The sequence below is a fragment of the Gekko japonicus genome, unplaced genomic scaffold (assembly GCF_001447785.1).
Source record: "Gekko japonicus isolate JY-2015 unplaced genomic scaffold, Gekko_japonicus_V1.1 scaffold632, whole genome shotgun sequence".
NCBI lineage: Eukaryota > Metazoa > Chordata > Lepidosauria > Squamata > Gekkonidae > Gekko > Gekko japonicus.
In genome coordinates this window covers 97306-117568 of record NW_015172025.1, presented here as the reverse complement: position 1 = coordinate 117568, position 20263 = coordinate 97306, and the positions used below count along the sequence as shown (strand labels likewise).

At 49.8% G+C, this 20263-nt stretch overlaps 1 protein-coding gene across 1 annotated transcript in view; it reads right to left on the bottom strand.

The window, feature by feature from the left end:
* SIRT6 (sirtuin 6) overlaps positions 1-20263 on the bottom strand; it is a 64971-nt gene that overhangs the window by 42850 nt on the left and 1858 nt on the right. Inside the window, exons 3-4 of the mRNA XM_015420527.1 lie at positions 19753-19874; positions 16584-17039 (exon numbers count right to left, since the gene is read on the bottom strand). Of these exons, the coding sequence (XP_015276013.1) occupies positions 16584-17039; positions 19753-19874 (578 nt within the window). The remainder of the gene's footprint in view (positions 1-16583; positions 17040-19752; positions 19875-20263) is intronic.

The window sequence follows — 20263 nt, the reverse complement described above, 5'->3', positions numbered from 1 at the left end:
GCTTACCCCATTTTGGGTCACGTTTCTGGTTACGGCCATGGTCTCGCTTCTTGATTCTGAAGGCTGCATGAGTACATGAAGAAGGGTGTAGTGACTGGCAGAGTGTCGGCCTGGGATCTGGAAGGCATGGGTTCAAATCCCCACTCTGCAGTGGAACCTTGGGCCAGTCACACACTCTCAGCCCAACCTACCTCACAGGGTCGTTGCGAGGATCAAATGGAGAATTATTTATTTGTTTATTTTAAAACATTTATATCCCGCCTTTCCTCTTCATCCAAAGTGGCTTACAATAAATATAGTAAGCCTCTTGGGGTTGACAGTGGGGAGAAAAGTGGGGTCGAAATGAAGTAAATAAATTTTCACAGGTCAGCGGTCCATCTCATCTCTGCATTCAATTCCTCCATGTTGGAGAGGGTGTTACAAGGCAGGATTCATGCCTTGGGGCTCAGAACATCTTGTTCTCAGACTTGGCTAGAAACCAGCCTGTTCTCTTTGTCGTGGAAGTACCTGGACAATTTTAATGGTGTTGTATAAAACGGTAGTGTTTGAATAGCAGGACAGATAAAATCAGTGTGAACTGTTCTCCCCATTGTTTCCCTGTGTGTAAGGAGCCGGTGCCCTCCCCCACCGTCTCCGGCCTCTGACAATCTGTCCAGGAAAAGAAAAGATGCTTGAAAGTACCAGCTGGATCTAGAATTCTAGAGTACGTCTGCAATAAAAGTTGATGATCCAGTTGCCCAGAATTAACAGGAGGACACAGCATAGCTCTGATTTGTTACAAGTCTGATGTTTTGTTTTTTTAAGCAGTCGTCCCTTTGTGGGTGCATTCAGACGGGGCGTTTCTGCTGGCATAAACTGTACCAGTTGGAACCGGTGCAGTTTATGCCGGCTGAAACGCGATCACACTCACCTCCATTTTGCGGATCCCATCGCTGTATGCCCACTCACACGCTGCAGGCGTCGGCTTTTTTTTAAAAAAACTCAGTTTGAGCATGCGCATAGGCAGCCATCCACAGAATGGCGATCTTTGCGCATGCTCAGAACACCCTGTATTACATTTAAACTTTAAAGGTAAGGACTTACCTCTAAAGTTTAAAGACCAAACTGGCCTCCCTTAAGTCCCGGACTCCTCCGATACGCTACACTAAGGGCTTTTTTTAAAAAAAACAAAATGCTCAGGGCGAAGCTTTGCCCAAGCGCATATCGCTTAGTTTTAAAAAAAAAATGGCAGGGGAAAATCGGAAGCCTCAGGCTTCCGAACAGAAGTGACTAGGCACCGGTGGAGAGCGATCAGACGGAGGGGTACATCGAAAGCAACCGTTGCACTCAGGATTCCACCACTTGGGGACCTAGTGGCAGAGTGCAACAGTTTAAGGGCCTTTACAACGGTAAGGGAGGGAAGACAGATGTTCGCCGTCTGAACGCCGGTAAGTACAACGATTGCAACCGGCACAGATTCCGTTGTACATGCTGCGTCTGAACGCACCCTGTGAGACAAAAGAGATGGAGATCTGTATAATCTTGGAAGAAGCAGCCAAAGCAAAGGCAAGAGTTGCCCCGTCTCCCCCTGGCCACTGGCAGGCAGAAAGGTTGCCAGCTCCAGGTTGGGAAATGCCTGGAGATTTGGAGGTGGAGCCTAGGGAGGACAGGGGTCTCAGCGGGGGACAATGCCACAGAGCCCAGGCTCCATAGCAGCCATTTTCTCCAGGGGAACGGAGGCATGATTCCGGAGGTTCCCCAGGCCCACCCACCGGGAGGCCAGCATCCCTAGCAAAGAGAGATATTGGCTCAGTTCAGACTAGGGTTACCAGGTCCGACCAGGGCTTTTTTTGTAGAAAAAGCCCAGCAGGAACTCATTAGCATAATAGGCCACACCCAATAGCAGAAATGCACTTCCCTATTAGGCCACACCCCCTGACAGCGCAGCTCATTAGCATATAAGGCCACACCCCTATGCCTTCCCTTGGCTTGTCTGGGTGCCCCGTGGCTGCAGGAAGCCCGGGCAAGCCGGCCCTTGGACAGGCCAGGGAAGGCACGGGGAGGGATTTAAATGCCTCCCTGATCCTTCCAGCTCCCCCCCCCCCAGGGGAACCAGGAGATTTTGGGGGTGGGGCCAGGCACAAGGATGTGACATCCCTCTGGGAGAGGGGAGGGAAGAAGCACAATTGAACTCCAAAGGGAGTTCTGGCCATCACAAGTAAAACGACCGCATTCCTTTTAAATGCCTTCCCTCCATTGGAAATAATAGAGGGTGGGGGCACCTTCTTTTGGGGCTCATAGAATTGAACCCCCTGGTCCAATCTTTTTGAAACTTGGGAGGGTTCTTGAGGAGAGGCACCAGATGCTAAGCTAAAAATGTGGTGCCTCTAACTCAAAAAAACAGGGCCCCCGAGCCCCAGATATCCATGGATCGATTCTCCATTATACTCTATGGAGAACTGTCTCCACAGGGTATAATGGAGCACCCACTGGACATTTCCCTCCCCCCTGCTTTCTAATAACCCTGAAGGGGGGGGAGGACCTCCAAGCCAGGGGATCCCCTGCCCCAACTGAGGATTGGCAACCCTAGTTCAGACATAACACAAAACACTGGTTCATGAACTCCTGGTGACGCAGTGAGCATGGTTGTCTGAATGCAACAATGGTTCCTTAGGGTCCATCAACCCTGGGTGTGCATCTAATGATGGTTTTGTGTAATTGCAAGTACTGGCTCTGTTCAGACATAACACAGACCCATATTTTATCCATGGTTAGGTTGGAAAACCAGGTTTCATCTCTCGGGCGATCCCTCAAATCCTGGTTTGCCATGACAAATGGGGTCTTTTGTGGCTTGGCTCTGTAACTGGAGCGGTACAGTGCCAGTCTCCAGGTGGAGGCTGGAGAGCTCCTGGGATTACAACTGATCTCCAGGGGACAGAGGCCAGTTCACCTGGAGAAAATGGCTATTCTGGAAGGTGGACTCCATGGCATCGTGCCCCACTGAATTCCATCCTCTCCCTAAACCCGCACTCTTCAGGCTCCACCCACTAAAACTCCCAACCCGGAACCGGCACCCCTAGGCCTGTGGCACAGAGGAACAAGCCAGGATTTCACAAGTCACACAGAGCCCTAGTTACAAATAGCTGTTGCTAATAACGAAAAATGAGACCTTCTGTAGCTATTTTGTGGTCTGTTCCTTGTCTGAGAAGTGTTTTATTGCTATCATTTTAAAATGCTTTTGTTTGTTTTGTGTGCTTTTACTCCTTGCCTTGTTTGTATTCACTTTTTAGTTTGTTTTATCCGCTTGGTTTGTTTGATTTTCTTTTTATTGTCCTGGTTTGTTTTAAGGGCTCGGTTATTGTTTTAGTTTGCGAGCCACCTGGAACAGGTTTGGAGAGACAGCATGTACAAGCTGACTGAAGAAATAAACAACCAAATCAAGTTCATGCCGTTGTTTCAGATGATGGCTTGCAACTGAACATAGTTAGACCAGCGGCTTGTGTTCAGATAATCACTCTAAACCCCACTAGTTTACTGTTGCCAACCTCCAGGTAGTGGCTGGAGATCTCCCATAATTTCAACAGGCCTCCAGACATTAGAGATCAGCTCAGTGAATCATAAATTGCAGTCAGAGATGCAATACAGGAAAATTGTACTTCTAGTGATCTCCTGGCCCGTAGCTACAGTGGGGCTATTGGGGGTTCTGCCCCCTTCCTTAAAGGGCTGGCCCCCTTTCTTAAAGGTCCCCTGCTTCTTCCCAAAAGCAGGGCTATTTTTGGGCAGGAACGCACAGGAACGGAGTTCCGGCTGGCTCCGGAGTTGGCCACGCCCAGCAGGAGCTCATTAGCATAACAGGCCACGCCCAACAGCAGAAACGCTGTAGGATTGGCTACATTAGAGGTGTGTGGCCTAACATGCAAAGGAGTTCCTGCTACAAAAAAAGCCCTGGGTTTTGACAACAAACAAGGTAAACAGAGTAAGAAGCAAAAGGTGGGTGTGGCTGGATGAGCACACTTCTGGTAACATGGGGGTGTGGCCTAATATGCTAATGAGTTTCAGCTGTTAGGTGTGGCCTATCATGCTAATGAGTTCCTGCTGGGTTTTTTCTACAAGAAAAGCCCTGCCCAAAAGTATTCAAAGGGATCCTTTAAATGCTTTTGAGAAGAAGCGGGTGTGTGTGTGTGTGGCGTTCCCTTCCCCCTCCCCTCCTGCAAGATGCAAAAGGCCCTCCAGCGGACGGGCCCTTTAAATCTTGCAGGAGAGGAGGGAGAGAGGTGTGAACCACCCCCTTTATTATGGCAAATAATGGCAGCCCCACCAGCCAAGTTTTTGCCCCACAAGCCACAAAATGCTGGCTATGGGCCTTGCTCGACATCTGAGAGAACACTTGATTCTGGGGGGTCCTCTGCCCTGTTGGAGACTTAAAACTTGCCTGGTTCTGGAGCCCTGCCTGGCGACATACTTGCAAGAAACACAATAAGAGGCCGCCTCGAGAGGCCGGGATCGGGGTGGTCCGGACCGCCCCCATTGTCCTGAGTTTTGGCCTACAGCTCTCCTCCTCTGTTGTGCTTATAGGTCAGCGTTTCCACAGTGTTTCCACACTGTGGAATGCTCCGTACCTGCTGTGTATACAAATGAGCCCCTTGGCAGAGGGACTGGAGCGGAGACTGTTTAAGTGCTTGGCTTGACAAGGGCTATCAAACCCTCGGATATCTCTGGAGAGCCGCAGGGAACATCAGCCGGGCCTGCCAATTAAAAGGCCCAGAGGCAGGAGGGTTCTCCTTTGGGGCTCCCGGGGGCTGGGAAAGCACTGACTCATGCAGACCTTCTGGCGTTTTCTCCTGCCAGGAGGTACCGCCAGGTAGCTACTTAAGAGGTACAGTGGCTGTTTCCTCTGGGCATAGCCCTAAGGATTTATTGTCATCCCCCCCCTCCCCGCCAGGACTGCTGATTCAGGAGATCCATAAGCCACAGTGGGCAATTTGTGCTGACTCAGGACAGACCAATGGCAGAGCATCAGCCCTCAGAACAGACCAATGGTAGAGCGTCAGTCCTGAAGGAGGGAGGGGGGGACGCCTGGAGACTCTCTGACCTCAAGTGTCCCCGAGCTGTGGGGTTACGGTTGCCAGCCTCTGGGTGGTGGCTGGAGATGTCTTGGGATGACACCTCGTCTCCAGGTGACAGAGAGCAGCTCCTCTGGAGGAAATGGCCGCTTTGGGAAGGTGGACTCTGAGGCAGTGTTCCCTCTAAGCTGAGTTAGTGTGAGCCAGCTCACATTTTTGTCTCAGCCCAGGAAGGATGGCTCCAGAGCAAACTAACGTATGCAGTCGCCAAATCGCTCACTCACAATTTCAATGCCAGTAGCTCCCAAAGTAGAATTTTTGCTCACAAGACTCCACAGCTTAGAGGGAGCATTGCTCTGAGGCACTGTATCTTGCTGACGTCCCTCCTCTCCTCAAACCCCACCTTCCCCCAGACTCTAGCCCCACATCTTCCAGAGATTTCGGAACCCAGACTTGGCAACCCGCAGCCTCTCCCTATGTGCCAGGGTCCCGATCCAAAGCAAGCCCGTGTGCTCCTAGGGGCCAAGGAACTCCGGAAAACTTCATCACGTGTGAATCGGCCGTAGACTCAACTGAATGGGCAACCGCTGAGGAGGCCGGGATACGCAGATGGCTCATTCAGTGCTTGCGGCTCTCTAGGGAGGGGGCCTGTGGCCAGAATCTGAGCAGCACGTGCCTGTCCCAGAATCCTTTGCAAGGATTCTTAAGGCATATCCCAGAATAAGGGAGTTCTCTGTCAAATCAAACCTGACTAAACCGAGGCCATCATACTTTGGCCGCATCACGAGAAGACAAAAGTCGCTGGAAAAGGCAATAATGGTAGGAAAAGTTGAAGGGAGCAGGAAAAGAGGAAGACCCAACATGAGAGGGAAGTCAAGGAAGCTGTGGCCTTTGGTTTGTGAGACCTGAACAAGGCTGTGAAGGATAGGATATTTTGGAGGACATTAATTCATAGGGCCGTCATGTTTGGAAGTCATTTGAGGGCGCGACACACTCACGTCCCAGAATCCAGGTGGGTAGCCGCGTTGGCCTGAAGCAGTAGAACAAAGTTTGAGTCCAGTGGCCCCTTTAAGACCAACAAAGTTTAACTCTGACTCAATGTTCCCTCTAAGCTGTGGAGTCTTGTGAGCAAAAATTCGACTTTGTGAGCAGCTGGCATTAAAGTTGTGAGCAAGCAATTTGGCTACTGCATAAATTATAGTTTGCTCTGGAGCCCTCCTTCCTGAGCTAAGACAAAAAAGTGTGAGCCGGAGGCTAAAAAACTGTGAGCTCGCTCACACTAACTCAGCTTAGAGGGAACCCTGCTGGGTAGAAGCTTTTGTGTGCATGCACTTAGTTAGATAACTGGCCCTTCCTGGACCACCTGTATGTAAGGCCTGAGAAAGTCTGTTTCAATGTATCTGAAGACGTGTGCGTGCACACGGAAGCTTATAGCCAGAATTAAACTTTGTTGGTCTTACAGGGGCCACTGGACTCAAACTTTGTTACATCCCAAAATCCTTGGCCAATGCGGGTCTGCACTGGACAATCAGGCATTCTGGGTGGAGGAAGAGATTTGGGCAGGGTCCCCTGACAGTCAAAAGTCTGCCAGTTTCTGGGCTTCGTTGGCACATCTTCTGCAGCATTGGCAGGGGGAGGCTTGTGGGCAGAGGGGCCTTGTGCTGGCCCCGGAGCAGGGCTCCGATGGCTAGCCCCCAACAGCTTCCCTCACTCAGTCATTTCCGCTGACTTGAAATTTCCCCGTGACCCCAAAGCTTCTGAGACACACACCCCGCGCCGCCCGTTTGGCGGCTCTGGGCACAGACGGCGCATTGTTTGCGGGCTGGAGGGCGAACAAGCCTTCCATTGAGAGATGTGAGAATGGGAGGGCGGCCGAGAGGGCAGCGGGGCTTGGCCTTTTGTTCCGGCTCCAGATGAGGCACCGGGAAGCCGGTGACAAAACCCAGAGATGAGGACGACGGCATGGGGGTGGCTCGGCCCTTGGGGAGTGTCTCTCCCTCCCACCGACCCTGGCCTAGATGTGCTTTTTGGCCAAAGGATGGAGCCAGCCTCCCTAACGAGAGCCACATTGTCCGGCTGCCTTGTTGGAGGAGAGAAAAGGAATGGGATGATTTGGACGAGGGAATGGCCCTTTGTTCCAGCAGCTGCCTGTTCTGAGTCGGGCAGGAGGGAAACCAGCTTGGCAAAACAGGGGAGCATGGAGACTTTGAGTTACGGGCCTCCCGGGGACTCACGCTGGGGGCCCAAAGGCCAACAGCCCCGGAGAATGGCGCGATTCAGCTTGTGTCGTCTTAAGCTGGGCCCAGCTGTGCGCTTGAGCAGAGCGTCGGCCTCTGAAATGGGCTGGCAGTGTGCCAGAGCGGTGCCTTTGTGCAGATGTCAGTGAGGGGTCAGCGCAGTGGTGTGCTCCAGGAAATGGGCACTATCTTGCCTAGTGGCAAATTTTAGGGTTGCCAGCTCTGGGTTGGGAAGTTCCAGGAGATTTTGAGGATGGGGTTTGGGGTGGGGAGGGAGCTCAGCAGGGTGTATTGCCATAGAGAACAATGTCCAAAGTGGCCATTTTCTCCAGGGGGACTGATTCCTATCATCGGGAGAGCTGTTGTGATTTGGGCGATCTCAAGACTCCACCTGGAGGTTGGCAAGCCTAGTGGCAATGGTAGGAGAAAGGGAAAAGGGGACATTTTCAAGGTTGGGGGTCCTTCTCAGACCTTCCTGTGAGAAAGGGAATCTCCAGGAACATGCTGTTCTCCGTGCACACTGGGGTTGCCAAATCTGGGCTGGGAAATCCCTGGAGATTTGGGGGTGGGGCCTAGGGAGGATAGTGGGAGGAGCTTCAGCAAGATATAATGCCATAGGGTCCACCCTCCAAAGCAGCCATTTTCTCCTTGGCAACCAATCAATTTTGTAATTTTGGGAGATCTCCAGGCCTCACCTGGAAGTTGGCAGCCCTATATGGAGCCATGGTACTCAGTCCGTGGCTTGTAGAGGCCCACTTCCACAATAAATTAAGAACCAAAAGGCTGAAGTAATAAGAATTAAGGGACCAAATAAAATCACATATAAATCTCAAACATGGAACATATGCGACCCTGATCATGTTTGAGGCTTATATATGACTAGGAATAAGGCCCATTGTGGAAATAAATACAACAAGCTCTAGAAGGAAGCTCTGGGCGGGTGCCCTGGCCTTGGGCACTCAGCATCAATTTCCTGTGGCAACCTCAGCAGAGTATAAAGGCACAGAGTCCACCGTTTTCTCCAGGGGAACTGATCTCTGCCATCTGAAGAGCAGTTGTTGTAATTCTGAGTGATCTCCAGCCTTCACCTGGAGATTGGCAACAATGGTTCCCCATGAGGAAATGGATGGTCTGGAGGGTGGAGTCTATGGCATTGTGTTGTTTTTTTTAAGTACCCAAAGGTACACATTTATTGTTTTCTTATATTCCTAAACACAAACATAAACAACTACAACAAACAACATATAAACCAAGAGACTTATTACAGTTTGTTACTACACCCAGTCCATCGCTTCATTATTCTCTAACATTTGATAATATTCTCTAATTCCATTATTATATATTACTACATACTCAAATATTATTTTTGCCATATCAGCTTAATCTAACATTATACCAATCATATAGCCTCTTCCAGGTTTTTTGAAATGTCCATTTCTTTGTACCTCTCATTTCCATAGTTAGTCTATTTCCGCCACTTCTAAAAGTTTATTAATATATTCCTGTTTAGTTGGTGTTTCTTGATTCTTCCAGTATTTGGCATATAATATCCTTGCTGCCGTTGACATGTATACAATTAGATATCTATTTGTTTCCTCAACTTCTTTTGGAAAAATATTTAACAATAGCAATTCTGGAGTAAAGGGGATGTTACATCTTACTATTTTTTCCATTATACAATGTACCCATTTCCATTTTTTTTTCGAAACATCATATAACCACCACATATGATAAAATGTGCCTATCTTATTTTTACACTTCCAACATTTATCTGAACAATGGCCACTTTGCTTTGCTAACCTATCTGGAGTAACATACCATCTATAAAACATCTTATACATATTTTCTTTATAAGCAACTGCATTAGTCATATTAACATTTTTCATCCATATTTGCTCCCAATCTTCTAAATTCACAATATAACCTAAATTCTGAATCCATGCAATCATATTTTTCTTAATAATCTCATCTGTCATTACATCCTGCAATAAAATCTTATAAATTTTCTTTATCATTTTTTCTCCTGTATACATTAAAACATTTTATAATTGTTATTTTATTCTAAAAGCCCAGTTTCTTATCTTTAAGGTATGTTGACTCCAGTTGTGCCTTCTGCCACCAAGATAAATGTTCTGGAATCTTAAGATTGTCTTTTTTATCCAACATGTCCTGGTATCTTAGTGAGTCTTCTTCTGCATACACCATAGGCAAAGTAAATGCTTCCAAAGGCATAATCAATCTTGATCTTTTTACACTAAAAAAATTATGTATTGAGTCCCATACTTTCCATAGTGAAGTCCTCAGCCAGTGTTGCCTGAAATATTTTTGAGAAGTGGTCTTTTCATACCACAAAAACGCATTCCAACCCATCAATAAATCATGTCCTAATTTTAGTAGTCTTTTATCTTCCAAAGTTATCCATTCTTTAATCCAAGTCAATGCCGCAGCTGTATAATACAACATCCAATTCGGAATTGCAAAGCCTCCTCTTTCCTTCGCCTCTTGTAGCATCTTTAATCTTATGCGTGCTTTCTTCCCTTGCCAGAATAACCTTGTTGTGATTTAATCTAGCTCTTTAAACAATCCTTGATTTTGTAAAATTGGTATATTTTGGAATAAAAACATCCACCTGGGTAAAATATTCATTTTTATGATGGCATTGTAACTGTCTGAGGACCCACCCTCTCCAGGCTCCACCCCTCAAATCCCCAGGAATTTCTCAACCTAGAGGTGGCAATCCCATCTCCTTCCCAGCCAACCATCAATGTACTGTTATCTGCCCCTCTGTCCACCTTGCAAAGCAGCCATTTTCTCCAGTGGAACTGATCTCTGCCATCTGGAGAGCAGTGGTAATTCTGCGTGGTCTCCAGCCCTCACCTGGAGATTGGCAACAATGGTTCATCAGGAGGAAATGGCCAGTTTGGAGGGTAGAATCTATGACATTGTACCTGTCTGAGGTGGTGGTGTGGTGTGGATGATCTTCCCTTTTTATTCTTTCTTTTTCTTTTTTTGCTGCCAAGTCACAGCTGATTTATAGCAACTGTGCAAGAGATGATGTTCAGAGGTGGTTTGCCATTGCCTGCCTCTGCATAACAAGCCCTGTCTTCCTTGGTGGTCTCCCAGCCAAATATTGGCCAGGGTTTACCATGCTTAGTTTCTGAGGTCTGACAAGATTGGGCTAGCCTGGGCCATCCAGGTCAGGGCTCCTTTTATGCCAGAAGATTTCTATTACAGCACTGGAGAGACAAATGCCCACCTGCAGCAATCCAATGGACTGAGGGCCTGATACCTTTATCAACATTTGAATGTATGGCACACAGACAACAATTGCTTGTGGACATATTTGTAGATATTTGGAAACCTTGTCTAGATGGCTGTCTGTAGATTTGCCACCACTGTTGTTATATTTTGCTAGTTTTTAGTTCTTTCTATTTGGGTATTTAAAAAAAAATAATAAAAAATATTTTAAAAACCTGTAAGAGAGTGATACTCTGACCTGGATAGTCCAGGCTAGCCTGTGATCAGTGTTCCCTCTAAGATGAGTTAGCATGAGCTAGCTCACAGTTCTTTAGCCTCTGGCTCATACATTTTTCTCTTAGCTCAGGACGGATGGCTCTAGAGCAAACTAATTTATGCAGCGAGCAAATCGCTCGCTCACAACTTTAATGCCAGTAGCTTACAAAGTAGAATTTTTGCTCACAGGACTCCACAGCTTAGAGGGAGCATTGCCTATGCTGTGATCATCCAACCTTGGAAGCTAAGCAGGGTTGGCCCTGGTTAATATTTGGATGGGAGACCACCAAGGAAGTCCAGGGTTGCTATACCGAGGTAGGCAATGGCAAACCACCTCTGAATGCCTTGAAAACCCGGTAGGGTCGCCATAAATCAGCTATGACTTGACAGCAAAAGAAGAAGAGAGGATATTTGATTTATACCCTGCCCTTCACTCAGAGTCTCAGAGCGGCTTACAATCTCCTTTCCCTTCCCCTCCCCATAACAGACAGACACCCTGTGAGGTGGGTGGGGCTGAAAGAGCTCCGACAGAAACTGCTCTTTTTCAAGAACACCTCTGACAGAACTATGGCTTGCCGAAGGTCATCCAGCAGCCGCAAGTGGAGGAGTGGGGAAATCAAACCTGGTTCTCCCAGATTAGAGGCCATGCAACTAACCACCACAGCAAACATGAGTATTAATGATTTGAACTCAGGTCCTCTGTAGTCTGAGTGGAGGGGTTTAAAGCACAGTGCTGCTATCTCTTTAAGTAAAAAGGAAAACAGCTCTCCTTTCCTTCCCAGAAGGAACCAAATGTTCCCTAGTCTGTACTGGTCCTTGGAGGTGCATTCTCAGCAGTTAGAGCGATTACTCCACTAAGCTATTTGTTGATTTAATACGATTCTTTATCCTGAGCCATAAATAATCCATCCAAGACGCAGGGACTCAGGCAACCAAAACAACCATGAAATGCCAAATCAAAGAATAACGTTAATAAAAACCGTTCTGCCATCTGTTTTATCTTCGCCAGGGGACAGGCAGCTTCTTAAAAATGGAGGGCCTTTGCCCTACTGAACAGTAAAGGCATTCGTCCCTGGCCAGTTGTAAAAGCCGTCCAACCAGGTCACTCACAGAAAAGCTCCCATGCAGCTGGGGGGGGGGGTGACTCCCTGGGAATGCAGCGATTTACAACTTTGTGAATTGGCCAAAGGAGGGGGAAGGAAAGCCAGAGACCTGCTGGCAAGTGAGCTGGAAATATCAAGAGCAGGTTAAAAAGGGAAAGGGGGGGGGTCAGCCCAAACCCCTGAGACCAGGGCTTTTTTTTTGTAGAAAAAGCCCAGCAGGAACTCATTTGCATAATAGGCCACACCCAGTAGCAGAAACTCATTAGCATATTGGGCCACACACCCCTGACAGCACCACTCATTAGCATATTAGGCCGCACCCCCATGTTACCAGAAGTGTGGTCATCCAGCCACACCCACCTTTTGCTTCTTATTCTGTTTACCTTGTTTGTTGTCAAAACCCAGGGCTTTTTTTGTAGCAGGAACTCCTTTGCATGTTAGGCCACACACCCCTAATGTAGCCAATCCTAATGAGTTTCTGCTGTTGGGTGTGGTCTATTATGCTAATGAGGTCCTGTCGGGCGTGGCCAACTCAGGAGCCAGCCGGAACTCCGTTCCTGTGCGTTCCTGCCCCAAAATAGCCCTGCCTGAGACCTTGGGCAATCCTGCAGGGAGACTACTGGAGGGGTGAGTTTCCCTCCCCCAAATCACCTCTCCCCCCAGGCCCGTAGCTACAGTGGGGCATTTTGGGGGCTGCCCCCCCTGACGTCCTGCCAAGGCCCCACAACTTCCATCTAGCCTTCAGCCCCCCCTCGGCTCTCTGGGCTGCCTGGAGGACTATCAACTCGCTGAGCCGCCCAGAGGACTCCCCACCCCCTCCCCTTCCCCAAGCGCGGCTTGCTTTCCCACATAGACAGGCAGAGTGTGAACGCTGCAAATGTGAGTTTTTAAAATCCTGGCTACGGGCCTGCCCTCCCCTGTTTCTCCCCACAGCGCTGGGTAAAGGTGCGCCTAGTTGCATTTGTCCTTCATCCGATTGCCAGCCTCCGGGTAAGGTCTGGAGTTCTCCCAGAATGACAGGTGAGCTCCAGACTACATGGATCAGTTCCCTTGGAGGAAATGGCTGCTTCAGAGGTGGGGTCTGTGTAGGCTTGCCAAGTCTCCCCTGGCTGTTGGTGGGGATGGGGGCTAGGCTAGGGTTGCCAGACCCGAGTTAGGAAACTCCTGGAGATTTGGGAACGGACCCTGGGAAAGACAGGGACCTCAGTGGCACACAGTGCCACACAGTCCAGCTTACAAGGCATCCATTTTCACCAGGGAAACTCATCTATGTAGCTGTAATTCCGGGGGATCCCCAGGTCCCACCTGGAGGCTGGCATCCATAGCTCTACGGCACCACATCCCCACTCCCCTTTCCAAACTCCCCTGTGTCCCCAGGAGCTCCCCCAACTCTCCAGGAATTTCCCAACCTGGAGATGGCAGCTGCTCCCTCTAAGCTGTGGAGCCTTGTGAGCAAAAATCCTACTTTGTGAGCTCCTGGCATTAAAGCTGTGAGCGAGCGATTTGGCTACTGCACAAATCAGCTTGCTCTGGAGACCTCCGTCCCGAGCGAAGACAAAAATGTGTGAGTCGGAGACTAAAACACTGTAAGCTAGCTCACACTAACTCATCTTAATAATAATAATTAATAATCTTTCAATTTATTAATCACACAATCATGCAGAGCTTGCTGGCTCTGAGCGATTTACAGTTACTCATACACACAGGACTAACAATGATTTATGGGGGTAAGCGAGGACAACATATATCTTTTTTTAAATCACACACATTCACAGTCGGCGAGGGTTTGTTCAGCTGCAGGGTCAGACATGTTCCGTTGGCGTATTCACTTCGTCTTGGCTAGATGACGTCAGCTTCTCCAGGTCTTGCAGCGCCGCACTGCCACCGCCTGGCCAGAATCTTAGAGGGAACAATGACCCCATCACTCCTGCACAGTTTTTAAAGATCTTTGTTAGGGTCTGGTGGAGTGGGTTATCTTAGTACAGGACCTCAAGGTCTAGCACTACCTACACCTAATATGCAAAGGAGTTCCTGCTACAAAAAGAGCCCTGGGACCGTCCCACCACCCTGCAGCTACTTGCCAGCAGGTCTGCTTAGAATCCTACTCAGGTCTATTCAGTAGGGCTTACCTAGGGCTGCCAGTTCCAGGCTGGGAAATACCTGGAGATTTGGGGGGGCGGAACCTGAGGGGGGTGGGGTTTGGGGAGGGGCTTCAACGGGTTATAATACCACAGAGCAGAGATGTCAAACTCATTTGTTACAAGGGCCGGATCCGACATAAATGTCACTTTGTTGGGCCAGGCCAGGTGTGCCATAAAATGTAACGCCAGATACCGGAGATATAAACTTTATAAAGGACACAAGTAAACTCAATTAACAATATTATGTTTTACTCAAAATGAAAACAAAAGCAATTGATTTCTAGCAGTGAAAGCAATTGGTTTACTCAGGAACCCACAAAAGCCCTAATAAATATGTGCAAGACTAGTTTTGTTCCAAGGGATACCATAAAAGGGGGAGTACTTACACGTCCATACAGTTGCTTGAGGGCCGGGTAAAAGCCCTGGATGGGCCAGTTCCGGCCCCCGGGCCTTATGTTTGACACCCCTACCCAGAGGTCATTTTGTAGAAAAAGAGGTGCAGGAGATCATTAGTATAACTTATTTGCATATGCCACACCCCCTTACATCATCGGAAGTGTGTCAGAAGGCAACACCCACCGCTTAGGCTCCACTGGACTGTTTTGGATTGCTAGCTACTGGGGGGGGGGACGTGCAGATCTGTCCTCACAGAGGAGGGAGAGCTTGTACCTGAATAAAACTTGGTCTTAAAGGTGCCACTGGACTGTTTTAGACTGGGGGGGGGCTCTGCAACTTACCTGGCTGCTTCTTGCTCTGACTGAGGGTTGCTGGGAGCAGGGGGTGGGGCTTGTTGCAATTGCCCGCCCCCTGGGCTCTTTAATGCCGGAGCTCCGCTCCTGTGTGCTCCTGCAGAAAATGACCCCTGCCCCTACCCATACAGTCCACCTTCCAAAGTAGCTATTTTCTCCTGATGAACTGATCTCTGTGGCCTGGAGATTGGTTGTAATATCAGGAGATCTCCAGCCTTTACCTGGAGGTGGGCTTACACCTAGGAAAGTGTTCTTAGGTTTGCACTTTCAATTCCATCACCGCCACCACCACACCCCCAACATGACAGGCATCCTATGCAAAAACATCTTTGCTGGGAGTGATGCCCCAAAATTCAAGGCCATCCTTGGGGGAAAAAAACAGATATCCCCCAGTTCCATGGATCCCTGCATGTCCTTTTTGGGCCCTACAGTATTCTCAGAACATTTTGCCAAAACACACCCTCTGAGGTTCGCTTTAAGAGAAAGCCCCATCTGTCCCACAGATTCTGGAAGGGTTCCCTGAGCAGGGTACCAGCACACCAGTCCCACAGATTCTGGAAGGGTTCCCTGAGCAGGGTACCAGCACACCACCATTCTCCTCCAGGAAATGGTGGGAGTCCACACAGAGGCAAACAGGTATAGGTCAGAAGTGTGGAAGTGTCGGGAAAAAGTGTGTGGGAACACAACACTCCCATTCCATTGCTCCCACTCCCCAGCAGCAGAGGAGGTTGTAGAAGCAGGCCCCTGGATCCTGCACTCCACGCCGGGCGTGTGCAGAAGAGGCTTGGAGAGAGGGCGAGATCTGTGTTCACAGGTTTGGAAGGCAGGTGGGGGGCAGGTTAGTGGGTGGAGATGGTCATTCCAAACTGGAATTGAGCCCACTGTAGTGGATGGATATCCTCTAAAGAAAAGGGTAAGAGTCCTGTAGTACCTGAAAGACTAACAAAATTTGTGGTAGGGTATATGGGCTTTCATGAAGAAGTGAGCAGCGACTCACGAAAGTTCCTACCCTGCTACAAATGTTGTTTCTCTTGTAAGGTGCTACTGGACTCTTGCTCTTTTCTACTGCTAAAGTAAAGGTAAAGGTTCCCTTGCTCGAAAGCCAGTCAAATCCGACTCTAGGGTTGTGGTGCTCATCTCCGTTTCCAAGCCGAAGAGCCAGCGCTGTCCGAAGACGTTTCCGTGGTCATGTGGCCGCCATAACTAAACACCAAGGCGCACGGAACGCTGTTCCCTTCCCACCGAAGTGGTACCTATTTATCTACTTGCAATTTCTTGCTTTCGAACTGCTAGGTTGGCAGGAGCTGGAACTTGAGACGGGAGCTCACTCCGTCATGCGGCATACGACTGCTGAACTATCGACCTTCCGCAGCTCCTACAGCTGCTACAGACAGACTAACATGGCTACCCATCTTGATCTATCTCTAAAGAAAGACATCACGGAACCACTGTGCCACCGTCAAGGTCAATCCCCTTACATTGATCCATTTACTTCCTTTTTATGTCCTGCCTTTCTTGGGACCTAAAGAGGTTTACATTCTTCTCCTCTCCTCCATTTTAGCCTCACAACAACCTTGCAAGGCAGGCTAGGCTGGTAGAGGGCTACCTGCCCAGGTCACCCAGCAAAGCTTTCATGGCAGAGTGGGGATTCGAACCCGGGTCTCCCAGATCATAGCCCCCTCCCCCCCACTCTGACCACTTTACCGCACTGTTTTATCTCTCTCCAAGGCTCTGAGTCTTCCTTTGTTTTGCTTGGGGGGAGGGGAAGAGGTTGCCACTAGCCCAGAATCAGCGCCACCTGTCAAATGCTTGTCTGTCAAAAGCACAAAAGAGACACGGGAAAAGAAACGCGGCGACGCTGGCCGGCGGCGCAGTAAACAAGCCCCCCGCCCGCGGCGAGGACGAGGCGCCTTTGGCACCGCCCCGGGGCTTGGGTGGTGGCTCCAAACAACAGCTTTCCTCCGCCTGACGGCCATCAATCCTCTCTCGGCCTCCCTTCTCTTCCCGGGAGAGGGGGCCCACCCTCTCGGGCTCCGCGGGCTGGGAAGCCGGCCAGGCGCCGTTACGCAACACCGCAGGGCCGGCTCCAGGCAGCCTAGCCGGGGGCAGCCGGACCGCAGCGCGGCCCTGCCCTCTAGCGGTCAGCTGAGGCGCTACGCTCTCCTCCTGCCCCGGCCGGCCCGGGGGAGCAACGCATTGTCGCGGGTCCGCAGCGACATCGAAGGACAAGCTGGGACTGTGGTTGCCAACAGCCCTGGACAAAAGGGACCTGTCTGTTTAATAGAGGATGAATGTGTGAGAATGGGCAGTTGAAGCTTTTCATGATGGCAGGGAGGTAAATGATATCCGGATAAGTCTCCATTACAGGGACTGAACAAGTTTTCTCCAGGCAGTTGGAAACACTGGTCTTGCGCGCTGGCAGGGACAGCTCTAGTGGTGCCGTGCTACACACGCTCCCTGCTCAATGGTTTAGCCCCAGAACTTGTTTTGAATAAGAGGGAACAGCTCTGCATACAGGGCTGCCAACTCCAGGTTGGAACATTCCTGGAGATTTGGGGGCAGAGCTTGGTACGGGCAGGGTTTGGGGAAGGGAGGGGGCTCAGGGAGGTATGCTGTAGATTCCACCCACTAAAGTTTCCATTTCCTCCGAGGGGACTGATGTCGGCCATCTGGACATCAGCTGTAATTCTGGGAGATCTCCAGGCCCCAGCTGGAGGTTGGCAACCCGAACGCACAAATAAGCGAGACTCCCTAGTGAAAGAGCTGCATGTGGCCGCTAGTTGCATTACAGACAAGCTCACAGTTGAAGGTTTCAGTATCATTGCAGTTAGGCAGGTGGGAAACTGAACCTGTTGAATGTCTGGCTGCTAACTGCATTCAAAAGCGATCTTGGAAAGAGGTCTTGCGGCTGGCATGTAGGGCTGCCAATTTTGGAATGGCCTCCCTTCCCCTGACAAGTGACAACCTTCCCTTGCAGGATTTCTGCTGCTCAAATTTGCGATAGGAGCAAACCCACCCTGGTTGGCTATCCTCCTGGCTTCCTTAGAGTTACAGAGCAACCCGCCCCCCTTTTAGAGCTCTTTGCAGAAGTGATATTGAGAGGCCGATTTATACTCCGATTAGACCTATGAATAGTGAAAGGCCATGTTCACAAGCACTGAATGTTGCATCCTGAACCAAAAGAACTTATTTACACGGTTATTATCATTGGTAAGAAGTGGTCACAGGCAGTGTTCCCTCTAAGCTGAGTTAGTGTGAGCTAGCTCACAGTTTGTAGCCTCCAGCTCACACATTTTTGTCCTAGCTCAGGAAGGAGGGCTTCAGAGCAAACTAATTTATGCAGTAGCTAAATCTCTCGCTCACAACTTTAATGCCAGTAGCTCACAAAGTAGGATTTTTGCTCACAAGACTCCACTGCTTAGAGGGAACATTGGTCACAGGTTCCATCCCCAGCATCTCCACTTAGAAGGGTCAGGTAGGAGGTAAGCGGAAAGACTTCAGACCCCGGAGAGCGGCTATCAACAAAACTGGCCTTGATGGACCAGTCGACTCCACCTCACCCAGCTTGATAGGTGGCCATAAAATATCCCTATCTGCTTGCTCATGAAAAACAGAAGAAGGATCCTGATGGATGAGATCAAAGATCCCTCTAGTTCAGGATTTGCTTTCACAAAGGAAGCTAGCTTATACTGAATCAGACCCTTGGTCCATCAAAGTCAATATTGTCTACTTAGACTGGCAGTGGCCCCCTATGTTTCCCATCACCCTCTGTCTTGTCCTTTTAACTGGAGATCCTGGGGATTGAACCTGGGACCTTCCGCGTGCCAAGCAGAGGCTCTACCACTGAGCCACACCCCCTCCCCCACCCATCTAGCCTCAAATGAGGGGGCACCCCTAGCAGGGCCCCAAAGAAGATCTTAAAGGTCAGGTGGGTTTGTATGAGAAACCGGCGGATCCTGGGTCATATAGGGCTTCGTCGATACTGGCACCTTCAATTGGGCCGAGAAGCAGATTGGAAGCCAGTGCAGATGGAACAAGACTGGAGTGATACAGTCCCTGCAACCCACTCTGAAAGGCATTCTCACGGCAGCATTCTGTACCGACTGTAGTTTACGGACACTCTTCAAGGGCAGCCCCATTATAGAGCACATTCCAGTAACTGAATCATTTGTCTAACCTGTGCCCCCCAGCCTTTTCAAGCCTGTAGGCGCCTCTGGAATTTTGACAGAGCATAGTTGGCACGGCCACAAAACGGCTGCCACAAAATAGGTGCTGTGGGCGGTGGAGCCAGCCGTAAAATAGCTGCCACAGCTTGCCTTCAGCCACACAGTGAAGATCCTTGTGCTACAGTGGCAGCTGCCGCCAAAACAATGCTTTTAAAATCTGTACTGCCCATCACATCCCCAATGGCCAATCAGAAACCTTGCTAGGCAAAAGTCCCACCTAGTGCCACCCATTTTGGAGGGCATCAGGAAAGGGATGAGCAGGCGCCATGGTTCCCAGGGGCACCAGGTTGGGGACCCCTGGTCTAATCCTCTTTTCAATTAGTGGTCGTTATCAGATCACGGGGCAGGGAGTCTGTCCATTAACGAGCTGTAGTGGAAAAAAACATGCTCGACACTCCTGTATCTGCTGTGAGCCAGTTTCATTGGCTCATTTCCTCAAGAGGGAGGAATGAAGGCGGGAGCGGTGGCGCAGGCAGTAGAATGCCTGCCTTAACATTAGTGAACAGCCATTAAGGCTGTTCAAGACCCACCACGGCCGGGGTGAGCTCCTGGTCCTAGTCCCAGCTCCCGCCCACCCAGCGGCTCGAAAGCGTAATGCAAGTAGATAAATTGGGTACCTGCCCCTAGGTGGCAGGGGGCACCCTTCTCCTCGTGGATGGCGAGCGAGCGGTGGCGGAATGACCCTGGCGAGCCTGGCGAGTGTAACATCGAGCGGTGGAGTCCGGGTGATGACAAAATCACGGAGGCGTGGTGGCGTGTCGGCACGACGTGGCAGAGCCGGAAAGGACGTGAGCCGGAGCTGCGTCTGGCGTGGGGCCGTGCACCGTGATGGGTCCACCAGAGAGAGTCACTGACTTAAAGACCTGCTCCGAGGCACCAGGAGAGGAAAAAACACCGAGAAAGAATACCATCTGAAGCCCGCCTGGAAGAAACCATTTGACAACAGGACTCCCCTGCCTGGGTGCTGATAGGCAGTCACCCCCTACAAAAAATGTGGCCCTAGATAGGAAATTAAATTATCTGTAAACCGCTCAGAGACCCTTCGGGGTTAGAGCGGTATATAAGCTGAAAGTTAAATAAATTTTTTTTAAAAAAAAATCAAGGTCTCGTGTTATAAAGAGGGAGACAAAACACAATGCCTCTGTAAGCTTTCTGCACACCATACAAGGTTCAAAGGATAGTTCTGAAGGACCTGAGAGAGAGCCAAGCCAAAGCTTTTGGAAAGATCAGACGCTCCCAGCTTTGCTCTCTT